The 17,071-nt window shown below is 40.8% G+C and overlaps 1 protein-coding gene across 3 annotated transcripts; it reads right to left on the bottom strand.

Moving 5' to 3' along the window:
* Nucleotides 1–407: 407 nt before the first annotated feature.
* Nucleotides 408–15,218, bottom strand: LOC118176352 (eosinophil peroxidase-like). 3 transcript variants are annotated; one of them, XM_035343295.1, is made up of 14 exons: nt 15,188–15,218; nt 14,196–14,273; nt 13,484–13,577; nt 12,536–12,711; nt 10,637–10,760; nt 7,977–8,106; nt 7,156–7,356; nt 6,747–7,062; nt 6,092–6,252; nt 5,277–5,529; nt 3,778–3,948; nt 2,668–2,905; nt 1,977–2,194; nt 408–574 (listed from the first exon to the last, which is right to left on the bottom strand). In XM_035343295.1, the coding sequence occupies exons 1-14, from the start codon at nt 15,207–15,209 to the stop codon at nt 555–557; spliced, it is 2,202 nt and encodes a 733-aa protein (XP_035199186.1). In that variant the 5' UTR covers nt 15,210–15,218; the 3' UTR covers nt 408–554. The 3 variants fall into 3 exon arrangements, with proteins under 3 accessions (XP_035199186.1, XP_035199185.1, XP_035199188.1); XM_035343294.1 differs by lacking the exon at nt 408–574 and having other exon boundaries at nt 1,891–2,194; XM_035343297.1 differs by lacking the exons at nt 408–574; nt 1,977–2,194 and adding an exon at nt 2,232–2,513.
* Nucleotides 15,219–17,071: the final 1,853 nt, after the last annotated feature.

The following is a 17,071-nucleotide window of genomic DNA, read 5'->3' as shown; positions in this document are numbered from 1 at the left end:
AGCATCTTCACAGAGTGAAATCTCACTGCTAATTATAAACAGCCCTTCCCCCCCCCCAGTTACACTCTTTAGCAAAACAAGGAGGTAAAGATTACGTTACATGCACTTGCTAGATTCGATTCTGAGCAGATACAAAGGATAAAGAATTTGATTTAGAAGACTAAATTACTACTACTGTAATTAAGAGATCATAAATAAGGACAATGTTTGAAACCTGTTTTATGCAAGCACCTTGGCTTCCAGATTTGCCTCCCCTTCAGGATGGGAAGCAGAAAATTTCTTCTTTGACTGTGCTTTTAAACAGTCATAAAACAAACAGCACCTGAGTTTTGTAAACCTCTGAAAATTTATAAGCCAATAGGTGATAAAATGAAGAATTATCTGAAGAATTTCATTACAGGAAGCTTTTACAAATGAATGAAAAAAAATACAGTACAGCAAATAAAACAGTGGTCTCAGTCTTGAGCTCCCCTCTGGGAAAAAAAATGCCAGATGCTCAGTCAACAGCAGTTGGTTGAACATGACATAGAGGCAGTATGCACAGCTTGGTGCCATCAAAAGAAGTTTCCAGTACTGGTTGGAAGAGCAAGATTAGAAGCTGTAAATAAAGCAAATGAAGCAGAAAAGGCTACTGAGCAGAAAGTCTTTGCTGGACACAGTATTCCTCTCCACATTTTTATTTGACTCCAAGCTTAAATTAGTCATTGTTCAATGAGTAACTGAATATTGGGCCAGAAAGCCTGATTCACCTGTGTATCCTTTTTCCCTGAGACACTGTGATGTCTTGTCAAAAGGTACCTTCAGTGACCTAGCACCAGGAAGCCCTTTGAACCTGTGCTTTTGGGAGCAATTGCATGACACTTGACAAGGTTTAACTCTTAGCTGTTGTGTTTTAATACCCTGGAATTTCACTGTTGCTGCATTATGCACAGTTCAGCTTCCTCCTACGCTGGTGATAAAAAGACCAGAGGAAGTGGCTCAGCAAATTTCACTGACCATAAGGTAAAGTTAATAAAACAATTGAGGAAGCTTCTATTGTTCATAGAGAAGGGAAGCAGCAGCTGGATTTGGCTCCTGAAGAACGGGGTGGAGTCACCACTGTCCAGCCCTTACATCAAATGTCTTTCTTAAATGCCAGTGACTATACCAAACACAGTTAATCAAACTCTACACAGGAACTGCATGGAGATGTTTTACTCTCTGTGCCTTGCAGAAGAACAAAGTAGGTGATCCCAATATATTATGATAATCTATACATGGGTTGCTAGAAGGAAAAACTCGATGCAGTACATTCTGCTCTGTCTTCTGCAAGTCTTTGCTCTCTCTACATAATTTCCAACTGGGAGAGCTTGTGCCAAAAAAAATGTCAGTAGGAGGACATAGCTAGTTCCTTGTCTTTTGTATGAAGACATTGTTTTACTGTCTTTCAGAATGTGGCACATCATAATCACTGACTGTGTGTGTTAAATTACTGTTGTGTCAGGCCATATACCTGGAGTTGTTTTGACAGTGTAACTTAAAATACTGTAATTCTTTGGGGAAGGCAAGAAGAAAGCAGGGGCCTAGATCAGCAGAGTAAAAGTTTGAAGCAGTTTGGATAATTCTGACTGATTTCTTCATAGACACCTTTCCTATGAAGAAAGACTCCAGATGTCTTGGAATAAATTATCTGACTTGGAATGTTTCCTAAAGAAGGACACATTCACAGGGGCCAAAACAGATTGGACTGTCAGGGATTTTCCATCGAGATGAAGACGAAGAATTAGGCTGCTAAGGAGTGGATTATGAGGAGAGTAGGCTAACAGCTTGTCTGCTTCCTGTTGTGTCTGAGTAGGGCTGAATGGACGGACATACTGTATTCTGGGGGCAGGATCACTATGATGACCTTAATTCTTTTATTTCTTTAGGTTCAGTAGAGTCTGACATTGTAGATCAGATTTCGTATTTTTGAGAGACAAGGGAAGTCCCCTGAATACCTTTCCTGCCACTCTCAGGTTCATCTTTCCAGGCTGAGAGATTGAGCATGTCAATCTCATGGCAGTCAATGAAGTTCTCAGGATAAGTGCTGGCTTGGAACATGTCCTGGGGTAACTTTTTGATATGAGTATTGTCACAGATCACCTTTGACAGAGAAACTTTTTTCAGTGCATGTAACTGCTGCAGAGTGAAGACTCCTGGTTTCTCCCACCAGAATCTGCAACGATATTTTCAGAAGCAGCTTATAGTCTCCTTCAAGGCACTTGATGCTATTTACTTCCCAAAATGGAAATCTGGCCAAGGTGAATCCCAGCTCAGATCCACCTTGATTCATCAGGCCATAGGCACAACACTTTGGAAAGAGGTGTTTCCAGGTGTGACTTCTGCCACACTCATCTGCCAGTACACAGCATCACCAGGCTGCTGGGACTCCCTTCCGTACCTTGAGAGCAAATGTCACCTCAGGCAGAGCCTGCTGCAGATCACCCATGGCCTGGAGCTGGTGCTCCTCAGACACGTGGGTCTGTATGGCTGGGCTGTAAGAGAGAACCCTTTGACAACTAGGGCTAAAATCAAGATGTAAGTCCTGCTGGGAGCACTCAGTGATGTGTTAGAGATGGGCTGGATCAGTGCAAGGCATAAAATGTAACCATTTTTCCCCATAATAAATGCCATGGGAGAGCTACCTACCTGTCTCCATCACGCAGGTTCCTGAACTGGGTGCCAATGATGCAGGCCAGGAGGGGCCCGACTCTACCCTGGGGAATTAAGGGCTCTGCAATTGCCCCAATCCAAAGGTCAATGTTGTCTGGTGTCCCATACAGGTCCATGAACTTCTTGGCCAATTTGGAGTTGCCTAGCACCTCAGAGAGTTCCTCTATACTTTGAGGCTGGGAGAGCCCACAGAAGTGCCTCCAGGCATTGTAACCTGCAAAAGCAGAAGCTGGTCAGGACCCATGTCTCCCCACTATCTGCTTATGCTCAGGAGCTAAACAGACCCCTGAGGTCATGAGCAACATTTACTTCTTCACATAGCATTAAAGGATTTGGAAGACATTCTTATCTAGGTAGAGACAGTCACAACAAATGCCATGTTTTCAAAAGTTGTTTTTATATGCACATACTAACATTTGGGGTTTTCTTTACACCTGACTACCGGTTCAGCCCATCCTGCCACTTAGAGCTACCTGGTGCTGAGAGTGAAAGCACCAGTTCTTGCAGTTTTGGGAGGCAAAATGTCTAGGATCAAAATCTTAGGAAAGAGCAACATTTTGTTGTGCTTATCCCAATAACACCAATTCCTCTGCAGCACCTGGGGGCAATCATCCCCATGGGTACAAACCACTTCTGCTTAGAGTTGTGGGTTGTCTGAAGACATAAAACAAGTCTTGATGGGTAAAGAACAGATGGTCTGTCCAGCTCAGATGAAAACTGAACTTTGTCACTTGGGTCTGTACCTTCTGTACCTCACACGCTTTCTTGGCAATACACCACTGCTTCTTCCACTCCTTAATACATTATTCCGTAATACTATTATCTTTGCCCTCCAGGTCCTTTGTCCTCTTCTTAATTCCTCAGAGGAAGATCTGTATAATATAGACCTCTTCTTCCCCGAGTCTGTCTATCCATTCTCCCACCTCAAATCAAAGTACTGTTTTTTTTTGGTTGGTTGGTTGGTTTGGTTTTTGTTGTTGTTTTTCCCATTTGTTTGGAAAAAGCTTGGTACGTTCATGATGCTGCTATAAACAACAAAGAAAAAGGAATTTTATTCACAGGACCTGTGGCCTTGTGTCTCCTTACCTGGAAGGCCATGGTCTCTTCCCCGTTGCAAGTTCAGGGCTGCTAGATCCAGACCCATTACAGCAGTCTGTTCAAAAAGGTGGTTCTGGAGCTCCTCAACAAGCAGTTGATTCTGTTTCATTAGTTTTGCATGATCAACAACCATGCCTCGTATCAGAGGGTCAATTCCACCTGCATTCATTGCAAATCAGGAAAGGACTTCTCTTTTTACCAAGTTCCAGCTTTGATGGACCCTTCTATGCAGCTGACACAGTGCTGCATTAGATGCTTTTTATACTCTGAGCAGCATGGAGTTCACCTACCTCCACAATTCCATCTCAGCATATGCTAGTGCCTCTGTACAGATCCACAAAGGCCAGCTGATATGGCCCCCCTTTAGCAACCAGATTCCCTACCATTTCCCGTCCCTCAGCCTTCCTTTCTGCAACGTTAAATGCACTTGCCCACCAGGACCCCCAGGTCCCCTTCTGCAGACCTGCTCCTTAGGCAGTCAGTCCCCAGCACACAGTGATGTATGGGGTTCCATCCAAAGTTTTGTTTTGCAATTTGCTTTGTTTAGAATTAGCTATCAATAGAGAAATATTTACTGGAACATTAAATGAAAAAAAATAAAATCAATTCATATATGTTTGTCTATGTCTTTTTCATAGCCATTAAGACAGAATTACAAAAACACAGCAAAACTGGCTGCATGCATATGTTTTGGTATATTTTCCATAATTAGTGAGATAATTCATTTTGGAGGAGACATTTGTCTTCCTTGGAAAGATTCATGCCTGCAGACATCAGCTGTATAAGAGCTGGATCCCAGAATTCTCTTTAGGGTCATAAAGAGACCACTAGAAAGTAATTATCCTGTCTTAGATCAGTTGGATTGATGTGTCACGCTCTGGCAATGCCTACAAATTACAGGGGGTTATAAAGAAACTTGCTTAGTCTGCCCTAAATTTTGGTTGACTGATTTTTGGCGCTGTGAGTCTTGTGCCTCCCAGAAGAGCATGAGCAATTACAGCATCTGAGTGAAGGCACAGTGCTTGCACTGTCAGGTCTCACTGAGATGAGAGGCAGACAGCCACCTGAGATGCAGATTTGATCTGATACGTATTCTGGTTATTTACTGGCACGTTCAGAAAATGAATGCAATGGTGTAGTGGGTACTCAATAACATTTAATGACTGGAGTATTACAGCATGTAATTTTGGGCAGAGCTCCTTCTCCTGGGTACAGTACAGGTCCAGTGTTCTTGTGACATGTTTGGAGACAGTTCTGCAGGACTGTTCTGATGTCCCACATCTAGCAGACCACTCATTTGTCTTCAGCCCCTTGGGTAGACATGTTGTGAGCAACAAGCTCAATGACACTATAATTTGTGTTAACAATGAAGTAAATGGAGCTAAAGCAGTTTTTGGAGTCTAGGCTTGAGTGTCTAACCAGTGTACCTTCACTTGAGTGCCTGCTTCAGGACCTGATCAGGACTGCTGGCTGCCCTATGTTCTTACCTTCTGTTATAATTCTCCAAGAAGCACAAAATGTCAAATGAAGAGGCACATGGGAAAGCGAACCCATAGGCTGAAAACTGTCATCTAAACGGGATACAAAAGGCTGTACTGAGGTATGACCAAATCGGAAAGCCAGGGAGAAAACATTTGATACAGAAGGATCCACAGTCTCATTGTAACCACTGTACAAGGGTATCCACCTGTTAGTCTCCTTTGCAAGCACAAGTGGAAGATAATCCCTGTATGTTATTATCTGAAAAAGGTATAAAAGCAGAGAAAGTGGTCAGCAGCTGTAGCAGAAATGCCATCAATGTCAAAGAGAACACGGAATCTCAGTGAACATAGAATCTCAGACCAGTGGCAGAGGCATTGTAAGATATTCAGGGAATGGAGAGAAAAAAAAAAAAAAAAGAAAGAAAAGAAAAAAGAAAAAAGCTGTAGCAATAAGCAATAATATGAGTCTTGCAGGAGATGCTGCAGTAAAATAATTTATTAAAAAAAAAAAAAAAAGGCAGCAACGTTATTTGCATTAGAGAAAGGGGAGGAGGATTTCCCATGATTTCCTGTTGTTACTATACAAGGTGACAAAGAGAACTGCTGAATTGAACATCTTCATATCTGCTAAAGAAAGTACATGTGGGTTTCACAAAACCACTGGGCATGCATGCTGTCTCAGGTGGACAATGCTTATTCACGAGTTTTCAGCTCCCACAAATATCTCCATGAGTTATGCAAAGCATTATTTTTCCTCCTTTTACAGCAATAAAACCAATTTCTAAGCATGCAAGTGATAAACACTGAATAGTGGTTGGTACCTGGGTCATGGCAACTATGATCTTTCGACTCTCTTGGTAAAGCTTTTCTCCATCCCAGTGAGGATTTAACTTCCCCAGCTTTGTAACCAGGCGATTGTGCTCTCGGAGAAAGATAGTGTGCAGAGCAGAAAGTCCCAGGTTTTCAGTTACCCGTTTGTCACCTATAAATGAAAATATTTTAGCAAGTTTGTAAGCTGCTTCTTATTTCAACAGCAGATTTTGATGTTAGGACAGACAAGCAGCAACAAATAGAGCTACTGACAGTAATGCTTGTGGTTACACTTCCTAGCACTCATGCCAGATATTTGTTTCCATCACAGACAATCCAGATCATTTATCCAAAAACCTTGGAAAGGGGGCTTTGGGCAATTTAAGCTAAATTGCACTTGTTCATGAAGCAGCTGTAAACATATGTAACTCTTTCTGGAAATGAAAAAAATAACTTTTGTATTCAATTAAACAATTATTGTTTTGTTATTATTCTTTCTAAATTTATGAGTGGTCTCTGTCATCTTATAAATTCACGTCTTGCAGCGCCTCATGCAAATATAAAGAGACATGAAACAATTGACCATAATGATCCTTTTTGGCTTTATGGACCATTAAAATATCATTGTTGCTCCCAGCAGAAAATTACTCCACAGATGCACCTTACCTGCTTTAAAACAGGGGATGTTCATAGTCTTGTTTGTGAGTACACAAACACTTTTTGTTTTGTTCTCAAAGGGCAATAATTCCAACCCTGCATCAGTAAAGTTCTGGTTCACAGCCAACAGTCCCATCCGGTTGGTCTGATTTCTAAGACTCTTTGCCACAGAGTCTTCGCTGCCGTACACCATGCTGGCATCAATGAATGAGCTGACTGCATTGATCTGCTCGCGGGTAAATGTCCTGGGATTGCACACTGAAGCTGACTGGATGAATGGCATACAGGAATTTGATCTCAGCACCCGTGGGTCATCAGGGGGGAACTAAAGCAAAGAAACATAAGCAATGCCTCAGAGAGAGTTGTGTGGTTTTATTTATTATTAAGGTGGCATGGGATGGAACAAAATTCACGGTACCTTGATTGGGAAGCAAGGGGACTTGAAGGTACAATCAGTCTCACAGTGAAGATCTGGGTTTGCTCCTGCACCACTGGAAGGGGCCAAGTCTATATCGTGGTTGACCCACTGGCCCCAGTGCATGAAGAAAAGAGAGAGCTCTTGATCCTGAGTAACGTTCTCATTGCCCGTTCGAGCAATTTCATTGGACACTTTTCGAACCTGCAGAAAATCAAAATTAAGATGTGTGGACTATCTGTTCCAAGGTGAATTTGCCTCTCAGCATAACACCTACTGTGAGAACATGGCTAAGATGATCTCATACGTTCATAAGAGTTAATTATGGCTTTGAACAGCTATGTCCTGGTTAGACTAAAATTGATGTGATTATATCCTCCAGCCCTTTTGCAGCACCATCTTAACTCCACAGTCACTCAGCCAAGCCTTGCTTCACGACAGGCTCAATCTGAGGTATGTGCATGTACCCATAAAGTCAAGAAGATGGTTTAGGAACAGCCAAGCCTCCTTGCATGTATAAAAATCCTGTTGTATCTGAGCCCACCCTGGTGCTGTCTGCACCAAACCTGAGAATGCACACTTCTGAAAATATCTTGATGTTGCCCATGCTTTGCTTAGGGAAGTACTTGCATCATTTCTTCTCATCTCTGTCTCTGACAAACACATGAGCCCATGCTACAACTTAGTTTTAGAAAACAAGCTCTAAGTTAGCACCTGATTTAGCAGCCAATTTACACTGTAGGTGCTGTCATTGTTTCACTTCTGATGGACATCCTGAGGGCAGTGTTCACTACTATTACTCAGACAAGAGTAACTGTTCTCACCAGTGGGAGTGGAAATCCGTTGTAAAGCTTTCCTTCACTTACTCCTCTGGGAACAGACACTCCATCTTCATATGCTGCTGGGAGCCAGCGAGCAAATGCATGGTTGGAGGCCCCCAAATGAGAATGCTTTCTGGAACATCACAAGAAGAAATGCAAACACTGGTATTATTTCATAAATAATTTAATTATTTCAGGCTTATAGACCAATGCTTTGTGGACCTTTAATCCATGTCTGATTATTCCAGTAACAAGGGTGATAACCAGAAAACACTGAGAAGTAAACAATACCAAGATTATGACTGTGGTTTATTATTATTATAAATTACAAATAAAATTAATATAATGTCACATGGAATCTTTTTTTATTTTTTTAAGTTTATTTATTAAAATTTATCTAAATAAACTTAAAAATAAGAGAAGATTCCTCGTGACATTATATAAATTCCAAATAAAATTAATATCTCTGTAGCACCTTGGTCACACAAAATCAGTCTCACAGTAAGGCCATCACCAAGTATCAGGGTGGCCATGCTTTGTCCAGTTGAGTATATTTTCCCACATTAATTAGAAGAATTTGACCCCATTGCTTAGTAACTACACTTCAAATAGCTGATGCAGATACTAGATCTGCCTTTGGCCTCCTCCTAGCCAAACTACAGAAGTCTAGCTCCCTTTACCCCTTCTCAGAGGCTGTGTGCTCCAGGCCCCTGATATTCCTGGAAGTCCTCTGCTAAACCCTCACTATTTTTTTTGCATCCCTCATGAATTATGGAGTATCCAAAACTGGACCATCTATCTGCACGTCATGTTCCTCCTACTATAGTCCAATACATCATTGGCCCTATTTGCAGTACAAATGAATAGTTGCAAGGTGAGAGCACTCTTAAAAATATCTGTGTGCCTACCAGTTTTGAAGACAGGTTTCCTCAGCTGACTTGGCACAATAAGAGAGTTAGTCCTGGTTGTGACTTGAAGCACGAATAGCAAATTCCTTGTAGGCAACTATGAAACATCAGATTTTTTCCTCAAACATCCTTTGAAATCACTCAGTCAATAAACTCAAGGTTAACTTCCGTTAACTAGGCAATCTTGAAAGGAGGTAGGTTATACATTTATACTCTTTTCTATGAATATGTTATCAATAACCTTAGTAAAACTTGTACAGAAGAACAATAATACTGGTTGAGCTAATGATCTGTGACTCTAGGGACACAGTAAAACAGGATATTTTGAGGAAGATAGTTACTGAATATCAGCTTATGCACATCAACTGTCTGTGTATAAGCTTTTAAATCAATAAACACAGGGTAATACCTGTCTATACTGAAAAAGGGGTAGTATACCCAGAATTCACACCAATGTGCTGTGAAATAAGAGCATGCCCTAGAACCGGTGCCACACCATAGCTGAAGCAATTACAAAATAAATCAGTACAGAGCCCATTACCACCACAGCTTGTTTTGATTGCTATTCTTGTCCTTACAGGAAATTTCTGCAAAGTATTCAAGCACTATCTCATGGAGTGCATCTCAAGCTGAGCAAGATCCATTTTAAAGTGTTTATATAACACAGAGTGCCTTTGTTACTGAGTTTTGTGTTATCTCACTGGATTAGGAAGCCTGAAGACAACCCTCCTCTGAGCATAAAAATCAGCATGGGCATAGCTGCTCTTTGGGTGCTTAAGGCTCTGGGGACTGAGTGAAAATACAGATTAACCATAATGCCAGTACTGAGTGTGAGCTCCCCACACAGGTGATATAGAGCTGTGATGTGCAATCACATCTGGGGTCTGGAGTTAGCACATCAGGCAGCAAATCTGTGGCAGAATGGGACAGTATGCTTTGCTTTCCAAGTATCAGGCTAGAAATTTTGCCATCTGCTCATCAAAAAACCCAACCCAACAAAAAACAAACAAAAAACTATCAAGGAGGAAAAAAAAAAAAAAAAAAAAGTATGATCCCAGGTTTGAACCAGGAAGTAACAATGCCCAGAAAAGTGAAAAACTCATTTTTTTCAGCTTAAGGGATCACGCTCTGCAGAGCTAAAAAGCCAAGAATTAAAGTCTTATTTGCTTCCCATTCTTATGCGTCACAAGAGTGTGTACTTGGGTAGCCACAGATATGCTGAGAGTTATAAAGAAATGTTTAAACAATCCAGGCACCAAAATTAGTCTTATGTGCCATAATTCTTAGTGGAGTATAACAAACGAGGATTATTTACATTCACTGTACCCATGAGACCTATGTTTTTAAAAATACTGTTTAGGTACTATGTCCAAGAAATTTGAAGTTAAAATTTTTTATAATCAACACTCATCAGGTTCAAAACTTGGAGTCTCTGTAAGGCTGGGAAAATTAATACTACTAGTATTACAAAGGAGGAAGGGGAGGTTTTCTGGGGCCTCAAGCAGAGAGAGGGGTAAGATTCCATAGTCCCAAAATATTCTTTCCTCAACCTTTGACCTTCCTCCTCCCCAGGAATTCCTTTCCTTCAGTCAAAGCAATGTATGGAGAGCAGTGGACTTAAATGCACCAAAAAAAAAAAAAAAAAAAAAAAAAAAAGAGACATTTGCCCTGTTGAAAGGTACACAAATGACTTTAAGACATCTAACCTGAGTCAATGACTAAACCAGAAACTCCTTGCCCACATGCAAATCCTACCTGTTGTTACACTCTCCAGTAATGGTCCGGTAAATATTATCCTCTGGGCATTTAATAGAATGAATCTGATAGTCACAGCCAGTTTCTCTGGAAATCATCTCCTTCTGTTTTCTGTCTAGGAGGTCTGCAAAAGAAACCATGTAAAATAACATTCACTCTTATTGTATCTTCTTGGTATTATAAGTTAACACTCAAAATTTCTGTATCCCTAGTAAGGTCAGCATCCACTGCACCAACATATGTTATTTAAAACTTCCTCTGATTTAAACTGGCAAAAAAATGCACTCTTCTTGCGGAATACATTCTGTCACCAATATCTGCCTACTTCATCTCTCAGCAACACAAGAATCTTGGCATGGGAAACAATGGGTCTATGCTGAAAGTGTCAGCAACTAAATCCCACCAGATAATAGTTCTTCTCAGGGATTTAAACTTGTACAATGGCTTTAACAAGGTCAATTTTCTCTGATGTTGAATTGCAAATGAAGAAGGTTCATGCACTGACTTTTGGTGTCTAGAGTTGACAGCTTTCCTGAAGTTACTTAGGGGTAGTTACACTGAAGTTCAGCTCATGATTCATCTGACCAAATGTAGGTCTCCACTTATCCCTGTTCTGTTACAGATATTTATCACATGGCATTTATTGGCTTAAGAACGCATATGCAAAAAGTTGCTGTGCACCAGCTGATATGCAGTAACTGGTTTCCCCAGAATAACTTGTGCCTGTCTGTCTCTCCCTGTGCCACAGACCAGAATTACTCATTGCTCATCCAGAATTACTCTGCTCTTACTAAGTAACTAAGTCTATTAACTACAATAAAAAATAAAAAATAAATAAAAAATAAAAAATGAAGAGGAGATGTGAGACATTGCTAAGGCTGTGAGGTTTAGCAGGAAGGAATGACACCACAGGGCTCAGCACTAGTGATGTTGTCTTAAACAAGAACTCCTTTGCACCAGCAAATTGTCAGCGTCAGCTTGATGGTGGGCACGTTGCAGCTGCCAATTACCTGGCATTGCAGCCTGTGCTCCAGCAGCTGTGCTCAGCCCAAAGAGTCCAGGTGGCCGGTGCATGCTCCTCAGCTGTGACACAGTGTACCTCCAACATCAGCAAGGTCACATGACAATTAATTGCTCTAGGAATTAATCCATTGGGAATAAAACAAGGAATACTGTCAGGACCACTGGAATGATTTGAAGAGCCCAGTTTGGTAGATATCTCAGAAACATTCAGGCAGAATAGTTGAGAAATTGCTCATCTGTATGTCCTTTATATTCTCTAGCACAGGCAGGGCTGGGTTGACTAGAGGCACACTAGCTGTGAGCTGAGTCAGGACTGCGGAAATATAACAGCTGCATTTCCATCATTAATTTGATCCCTAAAACCTTTTGTCATCTCTGGGCAAGGAAAGCTGGGATGGCATGGAACATCTTTCCAGGAGATTTGGGGACCATCACCACCAGCAAAGTTTTCAGTTGACCGGGAACAAAATCATGAGCATGTAGATGGGCTTCTGTCCTCAGAGGCTAGAGTCTCCTGACACTCAGCATGGTTTGTCCCAGATTTATTCCACTTATTCTTAGCAACCTTGTTACTACTCCATTCATCCTAGGCTTTTTGTTTTTTTTTAATCATCAAAGAGATGAGTTGAAATAGGCAGTGCCAAACTGATGATTAAAACACCAGGTGGTCTGGGTCTGCCTCTGAACACACTTTATCTTTCCACTGCTTACAGGGTCTACTCACCCAGGACCATAAAGTCAAACAGAACCAGCTGTGCCTCTGTGGGGAAGGGCTTTATAACCAGTTGTTTGGATCATAGCAGAGCTGCTCTCTGATGTGCCTGCTGTGGTAACTTTTCTGCTGTTGGCAAGATATTTTGGACTAAACCACATTACCTGTAACATTGAATCTCCCCTTCCCAGGCAGCTGCAGCTTTCCTTTGAGGAGTTTCAAGGTAGTTTCCAAATAGTTGGCAGCACGGACTGCAGATCTGGTTCTTCCTACAGGTTCCTTTAAGTGCTTCAGGAAATCCATGGGGCTGGCAACTTTTTCCTCTAGTTTTTGCTTTAAGCTAAACAGGAAAGAGTCCCGTGAAGTGACCTCTTCTGTCCTGCAGGGCTGGTGTACTTAGACATGACAGCACTGCCAGGTCCCTGGGAAGGCTCTGCTCACCTAGGACAAACTGACTGCTCATCAGGTTTGCATATCTCTATCTTAGGTAAATTTTGGAAAACAAGTCATTGTAATCCTTTCAAGTTTGCTTTACATCCTTGTCACAATGAGTCCTGTTAAACTATATGAAAAGTTAGAAAAAAATCTGTGGAAAACTGAGTTACTCAGTCACTGGATAAAATTTTACATTTAGGAAGTCCCAATATATATTCTGTGAACAGAAACAGTCTTGGATATGCTGCTCCTGTTCCTGGCCGCAGGGATCTTTTGTAGAGAAGGACTCATCCCCAAAACAGCCTGCTGCTTAGAACTGGCTTTTGGGGACAATACAAATGGTATAAAACAATTCCTGGTTTTTAACTCCCTTTGACTTTGGTGACACTGGAACTTTTTGTTCAAGGGTGCTCCTTTGCACCACTGTGATGGCTGTGGTTCCTCAGGAGAGAAGCAGAACTTCAGCAGCCAGGAGAGGATTCAACACGTATTCAGCATGCTCATACCACTAGACACCAGATCCAGCCAAACTGAAAAAAAAGGACCTCTTCAGCTATAACAGGGAGAGTCCTTAGATAAAGGTGTCTCCTTAATAGACATGCACTGGAGAGCAGAAAATATATATTTTCTCTTATTGCCTTTTAATGTTGAAGCTGTTGTGCAAAAAAAAGACTCACCTTTTTCGGGCATGTAAGTACGCTGCATCCACCAGCTGCTTGGCTTCATTTATGCTGCTCAGGAGAGATGAGTCTGATAGCCCTTTTGAGTGCTCTACTCAAAAAAAAAAAAAAAAAGGGGGGGGGGGGGCAGAAATTGAGGATACTTTCTAGTGCACACTAGGAGCTACACATCCCACACTCTTTGGGTGCTGGGGCACATTGGCTCACTTTACTTGCAATTCTCACTATGTTTTTAGACTACTTTGACAGATTTATCTCTTCCTCCTGTTCACCTGCTTCGTCCTATCACTGAGGTCACAAAAGTTATAAGACAGTAAGTGACCATAAAGCGATAGCTTATTATCCATGTCAGACTTGACTCTGTTGGCTTTGGGAGGTCTTTAGAGAGTTAATTTTCACCTTTCTTTTTGAAGTTATTCTTCCCTTTAAGAAGGGACATTCCCTTAAGATATAACATGGAAGAAGCCAAATATATGGTCTGTGACCAGTTTTACTGTCATAAAACGATACTCGCCCTCAGAGGACCCAACATAGACAAGCTTCTTAGGCATTGATTTCATCATCAGGGGGCAAATCTGCAGGGTATTTCAAATTTATATTGGAACTATGACTAACTAGGAAATCAGACTGACTGAGTTTTGACTCAAATGGCCCATAAAACATCACACCTTTTCAAGCACAATATCAGCAGGAGGAAAACCAAACTTACGAGTTAATGAGGAGTCCAATGGCCCAGCTAAGCAGAGGGTGATGATTACTCCTAGCAGAGTTACTATCAGTTTTATGCCTAGAGAGAAACAAAACATAAATATTCTCAGTTCACATAAATGAATGGGCAGATCTTCCCTGAACCATCAGAAAGGATCAGAAACCCTGTTTGGTTGGAGCATTTCTTTCAGGACCCAGGAATAAAATATAGAACCCCTCTGATCAGGTTTGCAGGTGGGACTCTGACTTGCAAAGACAGCAGCTTCAGGTCTTGGTGGCACACAAGGCTGTACCTGTGATGTAGGACAATTAATAAATTCCACTGAGTAAATACCAAGGAGATAGCCAAATACAGTTCAACCTTCAGTGACAAGGGTTGTCAGGAAAGTGTGTTGGAAGAGGGAAGTGTCCCACTGTACGGAGATTGAGGGGGTCCATAAATTCATGGTCAGCCAGTCAGCCTGCCCTCTCTGCCCCTTCTCAGTCTTGTAAGAGATGAAGAGGCAAATCTAGCACTGGTCCTCCAGACTTTATCTAGAGTGAGTATATATACAATAGCAGAGTGACTTCCTTGGAAGGAATTACTTAACCAAAAGGTTGTAATTATGTATATATATAAAGTGATTTAGTCAATATTTTAACAGTTTAGAACAGGAAATAAAGATAAAATTTGGAAGAACTGGTGAAATTCTCATCGTGAGCCAGGCTATTTGTATTTGCAGCCTGGGGAAATTCTTCAGGGGGATTGACAGTTGCTTATTCTTTGCAGTCTTTTACTGCACTGTATTGCTACATGAGGGAGGAAAACTCCTTTTTCCCAATTCTCAAAATATACATATTTCAGGTATGCTGGAAGAAGTAGAGACACCAGCTCCTAATGCTCTACTCTGTCTCCTCATTTCCTTGGGCTCAGCTAAGGAATGTGTCAATACCCACACCAGAAATACCAAACTGGTTAAATACAGACTTAAGATTAAAAAGCAGTGATCTTACCTTCCATCTCTGCGAAGTTCATAAGACTGGGAAACTAACCAGTCATTTATAATATCTGCAGCAGGGCAGAAATCAGCTGGGTCTGACCTGGGTGTGGCCAAAAAGGGAGAACTTGAGACCAGGTTGAGCCAAGAGGAAATATCTGCTGGTTTACTTTCCTGAATTAAGAAAGGTGCACACCTCTCAATCCCTTTTTGGTAAATGTTTACTTCCTTTTGGAAAAAAAAAAAAAAAAAAAAAAAGGAAAAATAATAAAGGCACACATTTCTGCAAGGTGAAAGGGATCGTCTTAATTTTATGAAGGTAAAAGATGATGGTGGAATTTGGCTTCTTTTTCCCTTTTGGTTGACATCTGCTGTTTTGGAAAGCCAGAAATGTGTAATTTTGCCAACATCTGTTTGCAGAGTATACAAAGGTCAAAACAAGCATGTCTGCCTGGTGGTCCTGTGGGCTTTCATGCAGTTTCTGTGTGTGTGCCCTGTATTTTCAGGATATGCAATATGAACTGCTGACCATAAGTGTGCAGAAGAAGGCTGCATGCATTTGTCATAGCACAACACAAAGCTGTAAGCAATAACCAGCCATCAGAATTTGTAGTTTTGGCAGGAGTGAAGACATGGTATTTATAAAAAATAAATAAATAAAATAAAATTGCAACCTTATTTTAAAGTGACATAGTTGGGTAAGTGCTATTTCAGGTACTTGCCAAAATTTGTATCAAGGAAAACCAAAGTTGCCTCCCATTTCAAATTGCTTAATAATATTATTAGTATAATTAAAAACTTGTCAGATCATCAATGATTTGGAAATTAAAATCTCTGTTGATCATTGTGGATGAAAAAGACTGGATAAAGAACAAGGCAGGTACACATAACAAGGTGGATCAGTAGGAAAAAGGGCTGCACTTCAGTGGGCAAACAGGAAGGTAGAATAAAGAATTTACTTCTTTGAACATCAGTCTGGATTATTTCAAAAGACAATGCTCGTGACCATAACGTGGAAAAAAAAATCTATATAAGGCACTTGTGCCTGGTAAAACTATATTCAGAAAATAAGAGTACTCTGTTTTAAATTCAGTTTAAGTAGCCAAATTTTTAGGCTCAGACACGCTTTTTCAGAAGCCCATCAATTTACCAAAAAGAAAATTAAGTACTGAGAGTGTGCATATACCTGAACACCTCTACCAGTGGCGAAGTACTTAAAACGTATCTTAGTGTGAAAATGAAGAGCACATATCTATCCTTCCTCTTCCTCCACCAATAAGCCAAATGCCTACACATGGTCTTGCATTCTACAGTGCAGAAGTAGGCACCTCCATCCTGTCCAAGTCACTGGGGGACTTGAAATCACTACTTCTGCCACACTATGAACTGACTCCATTCTACTGGGAAAGATGGAAAATGTGCAAAATTATATAAATTAAACCCAGAAGAATATCAATCAAAAATAAGACAAAAATTTTGAAAGATAAGAATGAACCATCCACAGAAGACACTGCCATAGTTTATTCATTTTTGATTTCTTAATAATTTCAGCTTGAGATCAGATAGGTGAGATGGGTGAGTGTAAGAATGTTACTGTGGAGTAATAAACTCTTTTTATTAGCAGCAAAGGCCCAGAACTCCTTATGATAGAAAGACTAAAGGCACCAAATTAAACTGTCAAATACAGGGACAAAAATAAACAAAAGGAGAGAGGTTTTCACACAGCACATAACTGTGAAACCATTGAGCGTAAGATGAGTCCAGAGACTGATCAGACAAATTAATGGAAAAAAGAACCTTCAAAAATGTATTAAACACAAAGACACCAATATAGTTCAGGTATCCCAGAACTACAAACAGCAGACAGAAGGTGGAGGAGAAATCACATGGTATGTTTTCT

Source organism: Oxyura jamaicensis, chromosome 19, assembly GCF_011077185.1.
Source record: "Oxyura jamaicensis isolate SHBP4307 breed ruddy duck chromosome 19, BPBGC_Ojam_1.0, whole genome shotgun sequence".
In the NCBI taxonomy this organism is placed as follows: Eukaryota; Metazoa; Chordata; class Aves; order Anseriformes; family Anatidae; genus Oxyura; species Oxyura jamaicensis.
The sequence above is the reverse complement of the archived record's forward strand: the minus strand, read 5'-3'. Positions and strand labels throughout refer to the sequence as shown.